The 14432-nt window shown below is 39.5% G+C and overlaps 1 protein-coding gene across 1 annotated transcript in view; it reads left to right on the forward strand.

Moving 5' to 3' along the window:
* Positions 1-14432, forward strand: part of ipo11 (importin 11) — a 106226-nt gene that overhangs the window by 30709 nt on the left and 61085 nt on the right. The window contains exons 11-15 of the mRNA XM_046387719.1: positions 1158-1310; positions 1678-1721; positions 3432-3522; positions 5517-5564; positions 7701-7806. Coding sequence (XP_046243675.1) covers positions 1158-1310; positions 1678-1721; positions 3432-3522; positions 5517-5564; positions 7701-7806 — 442 coding nt within the window. The remainder of the gene's footprint in view (positions 1-1157; positions 1311-1677; positions 1722-3431; positions 3523-5516; positions 5565-7700; positions 7807-14432) is intronic.

Consider the following 14432-nt stretch of genomic DNA (forward strand, 5'->3'; position numbering starts at 1 on the left):
TTGACGTTAACTAATAGATAGAGGACAATAGGACAGCTATGACGAGCGCTCTGTAAAGCTTGTTTTGCTTTCAACCATATTATGCAAACTGTGACTATTTCTCACAGAAAAAAGTGACACAGCATCCTAGAAGTGCACTCCAGCAGACCTGCTCCTATGGAAAAATAATGTATGAATGAAATGATAACGAGGTAGTAAAAAAGGCATGGTAGAAGAATGATAGAATTGCATCAGGTATATGATTCAGAGGCCATCAGAAAACACCGCTAAGTCTTCAAGCTAATTACTCAATGTTTTGAAAAGCACAATGCTGAAATGCCATCAGTGTCACCGGACTTCACCATGGCTCATGTTTTTCAAGCCGTCAGAGGCCTCCAGTGCTTCATTAGCACTGGAGCACAGCACTCCGACTTTGTTCTGTCAACTAATATGGTCCTTTCTATGCTTTACAGAAGAACTTTCTCCTGCAGTCGTTACTTGACAGAGTGTGTGGAGCCATGGTTTTGTGGTTTTTGCATTAAAGCCTTGGGTTTATTTGAATGTTTGATTGTGCCACAGCGAGGCATAAATCAAACTTTGGCTTTCCTTTTCCTTCCAAACATGAAAAATATTTTGAGTTGTGAGGTTACATAGCTAAATTTGAGCCTTGCCTGACTCTGCTTAGTTCAGAGCAGCCATCTGACTTATTTATTAAGCGAATGCTGTCAGTCATGGAGACGGGCAGGCAGGAAAGACCCATGTGTGTCTGAGAGCATCAGAACGAGGCTGTTGTTTCTGCATGAGTAGTCAGGGACCACAGGTAAAGTGTAGGTTTCAGAGTAATGTGACTAAGCTCTCCAAGTACAGTTAGATTTTCTTTATTGTTATTTTGTTTAAATAAAGATTATTGCACATTCACATTTTAAATGAGAATCAAAATGAATTTTTTTTTCACTACAAACAAAAAAATATGTTGTATAGATTTAAAGTTTACATTCGTTCTACGGAAGATGACTCACTTAAAGATTACTAAACGTGTCTGTATTATTTGTTCTTGAATATGATGTATGGATTGTTGTAGAAAAGCACGTTAGACACATTAGCACATTTTTTTGACAGATTAAATATCTTTCTTTCCTTCATTCTTTCCCCTCTTACTCTTCCTACCTCTCCTTCAGACAGTAAACCGGAGAGTCTGGAGGCACACAAGATCAAGACAGCCTTCTTCACACACCCCACACTGACAGAGATTGGACGTCGGCTCGTCTCGCACTACTTTCTTCTCACAGAGGAAGAGCTGGCAATGTGGGAAGAGGATCCCGAGAGCTTTGGTAATAGCACATCCCCAGACACACAGGCTGAATCCAAATGTCTAGGCTAATCTGGACCTGCTAACTGGCAGAGTGAACAGACACGTTCTTAGGAAGTTCAGCTGTACAGTTCATGAAGTCAGTTTGGGTCCAGGCTTCACTGTATATTTTTTTTTTTTTGAATTGATGTATTGATGTTCCTTTAAATTCATGCTGTTATGTTGGGCTTTGAACACATAAGTAATATCCCTTATAGTGATTTCTTCAATTATGATTTGTATGTGAATATCTGCACACTGAGATTAACGTCATTGTCTGCTCATGTAAAGCAGCAAAGCATTTTATTTTGTGTATCAGGCATTATAACATGTGCTCTTCTCTCTCCCAGCTGTTGAGGAAACAGGTGGGGACTCTTGGAAATACAGTCTGCGCGTAAGTAAAGACACGGACACACACGAAGAAATATTATTTAATTTTCATGATCTTTTTTTGGGGGGGGGGGGGATGATGATGATGAGTTGTACATGCAGCCCTTGACCATTCCCACAAAACAGTTACCATAACGTGTCCACGCTGATGTCCTCTGCTTGACAGCGTGCAGGAGAGCAGTTAGAAGAGTTAAAACTTCTCTCCTAAAAATCTGATGCCTCCATAAACAACCCGTAAACATGTAGATTAAAGCAGAAGATTTTTGTTTTATGGAGTTGCTATAATATTACTTGTCATAAATATTTTTAGTGTGTGCTGTATTTTCAAGAATTCAAACTAGTGTTTTGTGTGTTGGCACAGCAGGCAGATTGTGTGCGTTGCAGCATCATAAAGCAGTCAATGCCCCCCAGGAATCCTCTCTCTGTGGCTGCGTCTAGTTAGCTGGCAGTCACTTACAATTTTTGGAGTCATTACGTAATCTCTTATCCAATGTCTTATTATTTTTGTCTTTCCCTTATTTATCTTCCCTTACCTCTTCGTGTTCAGCCCCATTTACTTACTTTCATCACTTCAGATGACAAACGTCTGCTCTGCTGTTTCTTTGAAGTAAAGTAAAGCTTTTGCTCATCGAACCTCAAGATCTTGTTGTAAAAGATCTTAATAATTTAAAGCAGTGTTAACAGTGTTGACACCACCACCGCCCAATTAACGGATTTTATTCAAAATTGTTGTGGCATAAGAGTTTTAAACAGTTTTACTGTTGCTTTCTCACATCATTTTTTAAATTATGATCATGATATGAGTGGTGTATAATGTGGAAATGATCACTGTTCCTGAGGCTGCATATTTGAGAACATTCAGGTCACAACCTCTGCGGCTCAGTGCAAACAAGGCTAACTGCGAAGGTTACAGAGGCTAATTATAGCTTATATTTAGTACTATCATAGCATCTTAATACACACACACACACTCCTGCTCGTGCATGTATAGCTTACTTCAGGAACTTTTCCACACACCCTTTTATGACCTCCATAGTAGTGCATTGTGGTGCACAGGACGGTTCATAGATCTAATGTCACTATCTATTTATTCTGCCATGCTCATCAATACTAATGGCTGACTATAGATTACCTTCACCTGTCAGTTTTACCTCCTCTCTATAAAACAAAAGGCTTTTGTGCTGGATTGACTTTTCAGACGTGTCATCTGACCTTTAACCTCTTGCCACCAAACAGAAAGGTCAAATCTACATACCTTGACATATCACATGCTGAAGCACAGAGCGCGTATTGAAGAACTGGCTTAGCCCATGTTTTGAGATTTACACCTTTATTTAATATTGATTTTTTTTGTGACAGCTAAAGCCAATAAACTGCTCAGGGTAGGTGGACTACCATGTCTCTATTTGAACACACACAAACACGGAAATCCCCTGACAGTTTCACATTGACTTTTTATTGACCAGGAGCTCAAGTCATTTGTTCGTGTAGTGTATTTGTGCATATGCCTCTTTGTATACATTTTTCTTTGTGTTCATAGAGAGTGTTCACTGATGTCATTTGTTCATCTGATATTTCCTCTCTCCACCATTGAGTGCCAAGCAAAACCACAGCAAGCTGCTAAGAATACGGAGAGCAATGAAACTGAGAGAAATGAATGATTGTTGTAACTTACACTAACTGTTTGTCTCGTCTGCTCTTTTCCTCTATTTAGCCTTGTACAGAAGTATTGTTCCTGGATATCTTCCACAACTACAGCCAGACACTGACACCAGTGCTACTGGACATGGTTCAGAATCTTCAGGGTCAGTTGAATGTCAATTGAAATTTTCTTACATGTGTAAAGCAGAGTCTGCTCGTTTTTTTTTTAGCAAATCTTTTAAGGCTGGGATAAGCGATTCTGATGACTGATTGCTGAGTATCATTCCCAGCTAGCGAGACTCATCAATCAGCTATCTTTCACCATAATTACCCTCCCCCCCTCACCTTAAGCACTCAGTTTATAGGGTACATCTAGCTAAAACATTTGTTTTCTAAAAGGTCTTTACACACCAGGGGTGTAATGAATACCAACCTGAAAGTGTGAAATACTTAGCAAAAATTATTTGTATTGGCAGCAGTGTGAATTTGCAACAGTTACAACACAGACAAAAAATGAAAAGATTTCAATGTCATGGAATTACTATAACATTACTCACAAAATATTTTTAGGGCCTCTTCTATTTTTAAGAATTCAAGACAGTGTTTTATGTAGTGACAGAACCGCATGTTGTATTGCAGCATCATAAAATAGTTAGTGGTCCTCAGGGATCCCGTCTCTGTGACAGCGTCTGGTTAGCTGGCAGTGGCTTATCTTCAGCTCATTTTCTGAGTCATGACATGAAATCAGAACTGCTCTTACTGGCAGCGATGTGAATTTGTGACAGTCGCAACACTTGTTCAATAAAAGGTTCAAATATATTTGCACCGCCGCTTTCTTCAGAAAAAAATGAAAGATTCAGCAAAAGAAGGAGATTTTGTGTACATTTGAGGAAGGCTAGAAAGAAACTGAGAATTGCTCTGCATCATTCTGGACTGGACCTCTGTCACAACTGTTTCCAATCCAAAGGTAGTTCTCATCGAAAGTTGAGAAATTCAACCTTGTTCCAAATAAATAAATAAATGAATAAATAAAATAACAAAAAATGAATAAACTCATGACACAAACAATAGTAAAGTAAGTAATAGTAAAATTACTGATGAGCGAATTCGTCACATGAAAAAACATCCATGGTGTGTACAGGCTTATATTTCTACAATAAATAAGTCTTCAAACTTTCTGAGGTTAAGAAAGTTCACTTTTTGTTTCAACCATTAGGATTCACTTCTATGGTCATTCTGGGGGCTGTTTGTGGTGCTGTTGTTTTTTCTTGTATTATGCTGAAATGTCTCATATTTGTCCATCCCAGTGATATCATAAAGATGTATTTTTCTGTTTTCTTAATGCATTTATTCACCTTATGCAAAGCGCTTTTAATTGCCTTTGTGTTTTAAAGCTATAGATACAGTTGCCTTTCACTGCATATATATTATGTCTTAATAACACAAAACGGGCTTCAGATCTCTTCATCATCTCTGTAGCCCTGACTCATACTAAGTGATACTTATTTTGTATGCCACAAAACAAGCAAAGGATGCGCGTTTGCTCATTTGGCCCTTTGTAGGCACCGTGTGTGTAGCATGCAATCTGTAGGCTTGACGTCACTTTCACTTTCTCCGATGTGACATTACAACCACTCTCAATTCCTGAGTAAGTCAACTATGTATATACTCACGCCACACTGCCCCAGGTCTCCGGGTGGTGCTGGTATATAGTTCTTGATCTGTTGCTGAATTAGCTGCATCGTTGCTCAAACAGACAGATTACAGGGTCTGATTCAGGCCTGTCTCCCAAGCTGCTTTCGTTTTCAAGTGACAGAGTGGAAATGGGTTCGGACAGAGCAAGGAAGACTCCAGATGGGGTAATTCTATGGTTGAAGGGAGGCAGCTATTGATTTTGAGACCTGAACACGCAACAATGATTAATAGAGAGAGAAAGTATGGACCAGTAAAATAACTGCAACAAGACGGATACAGTGGAGGTCTCTTAAACTCTGCAGCCGTGTTATGATATGATCACTGGGTCTATTAAACCCCACTGATTTTCTGTTAGCTTTGAAAAATGCTTTAGTTGCATTTGCTTTAGCTGCATGCACATTGCTATCACACCTTTCTTCCAAATGCAGTCTGTTACATCCAGAGTATGTTTCTGTTTTTGTAGGTCCAACCAACGTGGAAGACCCTGTTCAGTTGTTAATGAAAGATGCAGGTGAGTCATAGGCGTCAAATAATGTTAGTTAAATAACTGCGGAAAGACTGATCTGTTCTGGACTCATAGGAGAGCTGGCTAACTTGAGACATAGAGGATGCATAAAAATCATTTTATGCTAAGATACAAAGTCACATACATAATCACGTGAAAATGATAATTCAACTTATAGATTCAGTCCATTTTTATGATGTGATCCATTCTTGATATGCTGCTCTATCAAGTTCATGGACATCTTTTTTTCTCCCCTCTTTTGTCTTTCTTATACCCTCTTGTTTTTCCTCTCTGTACATCTCTTTAGTATTTATAGCTGTTTGGCAGCTCAGGGCTGCCACTCTGGTGCTTTATGGCATACACAGCTAAATCACAGAGAGTGGGAACTGACTGCTAAGAGGGCCTCTGTTAAAGCTGGATGCCCGTTGAGATCTCAGTGGTCTGTTGACAGTGTTGATAAAACAGCAGACATCACTGGATGATGAAGCTGTGCTGCGGTTGCAACAGTGACTGATAATTGTGGCTGTGGGAGCTAGTTGAAGAACCAAGGGGGGAGCTTGATAACAGCATGTGCTTATTTATTTATTTTCAAGAAAATAAATAAGTCAGTAATTATAATGATCCTGGTACAATTATTGACCGAGGCCTTAATTACACTGCTGTAAAAAGAGATCCCAGTATTTTTCAGAGCTCCAAACCCAACATTATGTGCCTGAGCTTGCTGTAGTGAGCTCAAGACTGGAACAGGCACATTGATCTGTCTTAAGTGCTATTAGTCATATGTAATACTTAACGACCAACAACCACATTTGAGACAAAATCAAGAACCACATGCTTAGATCCTTTTTATAGCTGACAAATGTTCCTGCCTGGCATTCAGTCAAGTATGCACCACTCTTGCTGCAGTATTTTACTTTTTTCATTGCCTCTATCAGTCTCACTATTTTTAATTGTATGCACTGGCAGCAGCATTTGCTTATTCTCTCTGAAATATTCAACATTAAAACTGAGTAAGTATATTTTATTGCAACATTAGCTGTCTGAGATGCCTTTTTGTGACTATGAAAAAACACAATTGAAAATTTATCAACATCTCATTTTGGGCAGTCAAAAAAAATATAATAATGTTGTAAACAATAAATTACTATACCTCAGAGGGAGGCTTAACTGTGTCAATAACAACAAACACTATAAACAACAGCACATGATGTGATAATCAACGTACTAATTAAAATGTGAAATGGATCTGCACCTTATAGTGTTTTCAATGTGTGGTTGAGCAAGTGAGCGGGGGCTTGCGGCAAGAAAATACAGATGAATGAGGCAAAGTGGGAGGAAAGAGAAAGCATAAAGTTGGTGGTTTAGTTTAATGAACAGTGCAGTTTACAGTTTGTCAGTAAATTAAGGCTCCAGCTTCTCAAGGCCAAAATAAAGTTCCCAAGTGATGTGAAGAAAGCAAGAATCGACTTTGTCCCGGGAAGAAAACAAACATCTCCTGTGCTCCCAGACTAAGGTCTGCCAGCTGAGCAGGAAAGGCTAACAGCCAAAATAGATTTTTTTGATAAATGTGGTTATGATTGTGGAAATATCATTTATGATGCTGTTAGATTGTTGGCGTACCACTCTGTTAATACAGGTGACCGCCTCCCTTCATATATGGCAAGCATGAGAGAAAATAGTTTTGACCTCAGTTAGAATATGTTTGTTACCTCCCAGCCATTTATCCAACAATGCAGTCCAAGTTACAGCTTTTTCTCGTCACGATTTCTTTACAAATTACATTCTACAGTTGTGAGTTTGTCACTGTTAAGCTGCACTGGAGAGACCGGGTTTAAAAGTTCAACCCACATGAAACAAGTGAATTTTAAACACTGAAATCAAAAAGGAACTATCAAGTATTTTGTATTGTGATTGAATGTACTAGACTTATAAACAAGAATGTCCTGTACTAACAAACTACAATGATTTTTCCTTTAAATGTAGCCAGTGACCTTGTATGACTCAGGTTTTAGTGTTGTTCAGCTCATTTCAGAAACATAAGGCATTTTTTTAAAACATTTTGGTGTATCCTAACTTAGAGTACTTAAGGTTTTTTTGTCTACTTCACTTTCTGACTGTGGTTTGTGGTTATTTTGTTTGCAGTATATAACGCAGTGGGACTGGCAGCCTATGAGCTGTTTGACAATGTGGACTTCGACCAGTGGTTCAAGAATCAGCTTCTTGGAGAGCTGCAAGTCAACCATCACAGGTATCTTGTTAGAAATGTTGCATCTCTTTTGAAACTGTCACAGGTTTATTTAATTTGTTATGGTATTTTATATTTTACAATGTTGGAAAATACACAGAATCTTAAAATGCTTCTCGCTTAAGAAAAAATACCAGCCCTAGGTTGGCAAAATAACGTGAACATCTAATACAAATACGTCCTTGAAGCTTTTTTCTAATTCTGCATTTTTGCTGAAACCAGCATAGAAGAGCTCAACTGCAGTCGGATTGCATACATAACACCTCCCAGTGTTTTAACCTCTATTAATTCCAGTTGCATTGTACTGTACGGGTCTTCAGTAATTTTCTCTAACCTTTTGGTGTGCAGCCAGTGCAGTCCGTTGCTGAAAGATGATGACTCTCGACTGTTACATTTTTTGTCTCATCGGTCTTGAAACAGTGGTAGTGAAGCTTGACTCTTGCTGTTTGTTTAACGAGTGGTGTCTGCTTGATTCCACAGATCTCACACATTTTCAGTGTGACTCAAGCTAATTGACTATTAACCTCTGTTCAGTTATTGATTAGAATCGGCAGTACAGTCAATGCATGCCAGAAGGCTCATGAGTAGCCCGCTGATGCTACAGATGATACTTAGAGTCTGTCATAGGCACATTAACAACCACATGGCATTCATCATTCTGCAAGCAGCAGTCATGTCACAACAACAGCACTGTAACATGTTTAACCAGAAAAACATTTAACAAGCAAACTTCAAACTCCACAGACAGACAAATGCAGTAACAATAAACAGTGAGCTGAAGTATACACTGGAAAAGTGATGGGAAAGAAGGCAGTCAGAGGTGAGGTGGTGGGGGTGATATGAAGAACAAAGAAGTGCCCTGCACACACAGCCCCCAAGACAATCAAAACGGAAAGCACGCAGCACTCAAAAGGTCGGCCACTCAGGTTGGCGCTGACGTCAGAGTGCAGACGTGCTGATGTCACTTTGGCTTTTCTCCCACGCAGTGCAGGTGTGAATAACCCTCCACTTTGAGCCTGGGTCCTTTATTGCTTTGTTGTTGTTTTTTTTTGTCTTTTATGTCCACTTCACCTCCACACTTTGCAACTTCTATTTTACTTTTGATTTTACATACTTCGTTTCACGTGATTTTTTTTTTTTTGTATTTGAACAAACTGAATTCACTAATAATTCACTAAAGACAAATATACAATAGTTAGGGATATCAGTCATTCCTAATCCTATGATGGAGGTGCATGAATAGAACTGAGATATAACAATGTGCAAATTGTGTAGGTATGCATCCAAACGTCATCTGCACACACATGCGTATATATTTTGAGTGCTGCGTTCTCAATAACACTCTCAATCCACGTTTGAAAGAGCTCTCACGCTTTGTGGCAGTGACTCAACAAGGGACCTGTCTCTTCTTGGTATCAAAGCTGGCCATGCAGACATTATATGCAGACACAAAGTAGAAAAGCTTGAGTTCTAGCCTACATGTCATAGATAGGCTACAGTTTGTTTATGATATTGAAAAGTAAGGACAACACCAGCGTCTAATCTGACCAAAGAGATATTTGCGGGTCTGTGTACATGCTGTTGGAGATTTTCCATCCAGTCTGCAGATGTTAGTGGTGCAACTTTCCTTCATGAATGTTTGTGTAGTGGCTTGTGAAATAAATTAAGGTGCCAGACAAGATGGGTGTTCATTTTGTATTAGCAGGACAGCTAATGAGTGGTTGCTGTTGCTGTAAGGCTGTGGCTCTTGTTTAACAGGTTGCTGTCTGACAAGCCACATTCAGAGAAGATTTTCTGGCTAACACACTTGCTTGGTGCACCTTTATTACTGCGCATTTCTACATCATGCTGCGCTACCTGCCTCAGTTTATAGCTTACTGTTTTAAAAAAAGAGAGCTAGAGGAAAAGTCCTTTTTTATTGGGAAACCAGTGTCATTAGAGAAGATAAATTGATTTTGTCCTTGACAGTCTCTGGGGTTGTACAAGATCAAGTCTACACCCACCTGCTCCCACACCTGCAGGAATTTCTCCTACCTCTCAGCCTCCAATTTGTCTATGTCAATTACCATAGTGTTTCCCTGGGGTACAGTATCATTTAGATTTCATTGATCCTGATTATGCTCATAAATCCTGGTTTTCAATCAATTCCTGGGACATTTTGTGATTTTTTTTTTCTGTGTTGCAAGAGCTCACTTCTCCCCAGCAACAATCAGGCACTATTGCTACAGGTGGTAAATTCAGTTTTCTCTTGTAGCTATGCTTTTTCAACAAATGACAAAAGCATTGCACGATACTCTGTTCACGGTTTCAATAAAACTTTTAAATAATACGGAATCAGAGTTGCAGATACATGATATCAACTAAGATTTTAAGCTTTTTTTTTGGGCCATAAGCGATGTATTGCAGCATGTAAATAAATTGTGAACCAGCATGCACTGCAAACGTGCATCATTCTGTGTCTGATGGTACTCACCTTACAGCCTTTGCAAGAAGTAGAGAGAAGCTAAAAGAGGTGATGATGCAGTTTACAGTCAAGTGGCTTTTAGTATCAACCCATGCTTGCTTGTTTCTGTAAAATAACCTACTTTTTAAACGATGGCCACTGAAAACTTACTTTTCTGTTTTTTTGGGGAAATAGCATTTTTCTCTGCTTAGCGCCATCAATAGAGACAGACGTCTACTGGTGGTGTGCACTACATCAGGATATCTGAATCATTTAATAGAAAGAGGAGCCTGTGTGTTTTTTGATGGTATTGAATAATCAGAACTTTGTGAGTTCTTAATAGGGCTCGAAAAGGTGATGTGACGGAGTGGGAAAACCGCAATGCATTGTGCGCTTTACGGACAACTGAAAAGTTTGTTTACACCGGCTGCATACGTGGCGCTGCTCTTGTATTGTTTTGTTTTAACAAGTTAGAACATGCTGTGTCGTTAACTGCCACAAACATTCACATGATCGCTTTGGTAAAAAAAAAACGATGGGGCGATGGGGTGCAAATTTTCTCATTTCCAAACAAAGCCGAGGACCTTGGATCTGTGAGCTAACAAGGAGATGCCGATTGGCCTGGATAGTAGCCGTGAGACGACCAAACATCACTTTCAACGCAGTCACCCGAGACATATTGGCGTGTTTAGGGCATTTTCAGACTGGTGTTGGTGTTTGTGTTTTCTGAAAATAAAATGAATGGCTGCTGATCTTGGTCTGCTTATTTCTATTCATCCTTAACATGTCATTGATATGTCAGGTGCAGGAAAATCTCACCTGCTACTTGCTCACATGGCGACAAACACCAGGCCCACACTTTACAAAGAAAGTTAATAAAAACTATGCCTGATGGTGTTAATAAATATTGTAGTTCAGTGGCAATATATGAAACTATATTCCAGCTACTTTAATTCAGCCATAAGAAGTCCTCTGTGAGCCATTTACTCAAGCAATAATGTCTGAACACTTTTTGTTTTAAAGTCTTTTCAGTTTATTACAAACACTCTTGTGCAGTGCAGTGACACTGTTAAAGTTCCAGTAACAGTGCAAATAAGGTGCCAGCAGACAAAAGACTGTGTGCAAACAGATAAATATCACTGCAAATGAGGCACAGTGTGCAAACCCAGATAAATATCACTGCATGTGCTCATATAGATCGATTCCACTGATTTTACAAATTTTTTCGATGTACCCGAGCCTTTGGAACAGGGTCCAGCTTGTCTCAATACGGAATATTGCCTGTCTCTTTTGTACGGTCCATTTTTTCATGGTGTGTCTCTCTTCCTGCACCGTATCTAACGCGAAGGGATGTAAACCAAAGAACTTTTGCTCGCAAAAATGGCGACCTTGAAACTGTTCAAGCCTAGCTTACGGGTTTGGTAATCTTTTCCCCACTGCACTTCATTGGTGTCATTATGCCTCTTTTAAGTTTCACTGATTTATCTTTGAGCCATACATAAGTCCGTAGGTGCCACTTCATATGCAGCAGACTAAATATTAATAACCATATCTGTTCGCAAAATTATTTTGTGTGACTTAGACCTGTGGCTGAGCCTTGGGCCATCAGTAAAGTTGGCTGTCACATTTGGCATGATGATTACACAAACATTCTTAGGCACTTCACTTCAGTACTCACACTTCTCTCTGCCTTAATCAAAACAGCTGTCATACCTGTGATGAGTTGTCATGTCTTAGAGCACAGAGATGACAGCAAGTCATCTTTGAGCACATATACACACACATGCACACATACAAAACGCATGACACAGCGACCCACACCCTCAGTATTAACTGATGTCTCAGAATAGCCGGAGGGAGCCTTTTGTGTCACCTAGACAAAATGGTGAGATACAGATACAGAGTGTGTTCGTTTGGCTGTCAGACTGCCAGCATAGAAACACTGGCATTTTGACATTACCTGTTTGTCTTGACCTTTTGTGTGGAATTTAGTGGGAAAACTCAGTCCCTCTTCTACGTGGCCAATAGATGCTGTAAAATGATTCTGCGCTTTAGGGATCTTGAATTTTTCCTTATTACTATTTGCCACCATGGATAGATTTTTATTGGTTTCATACTCCTCACATACTTGGCATGTTCATTCAGTAAAATGTTTGGGTCATGAGATGAAAGACTTCATTGCTTAGTGTATACAAGCTGGCTAGCTAAATGGATCGCTTCTGGGTTTAAGGGCTTCCAGTCAGTTTGTGTGATCATAAAAGATGTTTGGTTGGTGGTTATCCTCTTAGTTAGACTTGCTTCGTTGTAACTCGTTTGCATTTGCTCCCACCTTGACTCGCAAGATCTTTCACCTGTTGTGGACACCATTAAGTCAATAGCATTGAATAAACTGACAATTACTGTTGAGGAGGAGTTCAGAAAGTAGTATAAATATCCCTCTGGTCATTAAAACTTTATACCAGGTCTGTACCGCCCTTTGATCCCAAGCAAAAATCCTATTCTAAACAAACAGTTTTGGTGTTTTGATATCTTGGCCAGTGTGTAGAGGCATACAGTAATGAGGTTGTAACTCGATTATCAGCTACGGTAATTAGGATTTTGCTTTTCTTTTGGTTCATATTTTGTCCACCTGGATTTTCCTTGATTTTGCCACAAAGATGAGCGGGTTTGGTGCAGATGAGTCATATCTAACCTTTGACTGATGGACAAATGCCCCTGTCGACCTGTGTGTCCATCTGCCTTTCCATCCTTTTCTTCTACCTTTCCAGCACTGTAATAATAAACACTACCAGCTGTAGTCTCCCCAGCTGAAGCAGATAATCTGTATTTGTCAGTCACAGACATGTGTGCCACTCTTACATTGCATACAGAGTTGGGAACACTAATCTTTTAGTCACTTCAGCAGATGCCACGAGTGAGTAATAATCAGCATATGGATTTTAACATCAGAAAAAAAATGTGACAGTTGTCAGGATTTATTTTTTTTATTTATTTATTGATTGATTTATTTCTAACCTAGCATGAAATCTTTAACATATTTGCCAATGGCTGTTTGCTGCACTGTGCATGAAAAAGAACTTAAGTATTTTTTAATTTGTCTTGAAAAATACACCAGAAAAAGCATAATTTTCCTGTAGATTTAAAACATATGAGCATTGTTGGGACAACAGATAATCATCTGTAATTTGATTATTTATTCTTGATGTCACCAGCTTGTTATCTGAGTGCCAGTATTTTGGTGCCAAGCTGGTGCTTGGAACCTGAATACAGAGAGAGCTTTGGGAATAAGCCCATGGCCATTGTCCATTGGCACTGCTGTACCTACCCTATCATGTTGGAACCATCCCATATGTTTCTGCCTCCATAAAAGCTTGTAGAAAATCAGATTGGTCTGGCTGCTTTTGTTTGCCTTTAGAAGTAATTGGATGCCAGTTCATTCTCCTTCCTTGCATCACTGCCTCTGAGCAGTTTAGCTCAGGAGCATCGAAGTGCCATCTTGTGCTTTTAAGGTGATGAGAAATCAGGTCCAAACTGTATTTAGCTTAATGTTGTTAGTTATGCTAATCCTCGGGCTCAGTTTTAGTTTTTGAAATTCCTTTGGCTAACATTTATTTGAAATGACCTGAGAAATCAATTAAACAACGTATCAAAACAAAACACAGAAACCAGCTCTTGTGCTTATTTGTACAAGCAAGCTCTTTTTCCTTTTTTCTTGCACACCCGTATGCACACACAGACACATGCAGTGTCGTTTGCCATATCCAAGTCCTGAGTCATGCTGTTGTTTAGTATCTTCTGGCTATTGGTCCAGACTGTGGTCTCTGGCTCCCTGTGGATATTTGACAAGGAGCCAACAAGAGTGTCACCCCCCATCCTTTATCCTCTCTTCTCTCCATTCCTCCATCCCGCCATCAGCTCATCTCTGTCAAGGCGGTCCTCAGACACACTTTCTGCTTCAGATACAAACAAGGGCAGATGCTGAGGGACACTTCTTGCCCACCCAATTCAACTGTTGAAAAACCATCAGTTTTCAACATGCAGCGCCTCACATTTGGGACACAAAACACCAGACATTTTAATTCATATCACACACAGTTCAGCCCATGTGGATTTGTGATCACTCTTTCACACATCATTTTTGAACTAGGCTATTTCCTTTAATTAGTTTTTCTGTCACTGGTCACTG

This window comes from Scatophagus argus, chromosome 4 (genome assembly GCF_020382885.2).
Source record: "Scatophagus argus isolate fScaArg1 chromosome 4, fScaArg1.pri, whole genome shotgun sequence".
Classification (NCBI taxonomy): domain Eukaryota; kingdom Metazoa; phylum Chordata; class Actinopteri; family Scatophagidae; genus Scatophagus; species Scatophagus argus.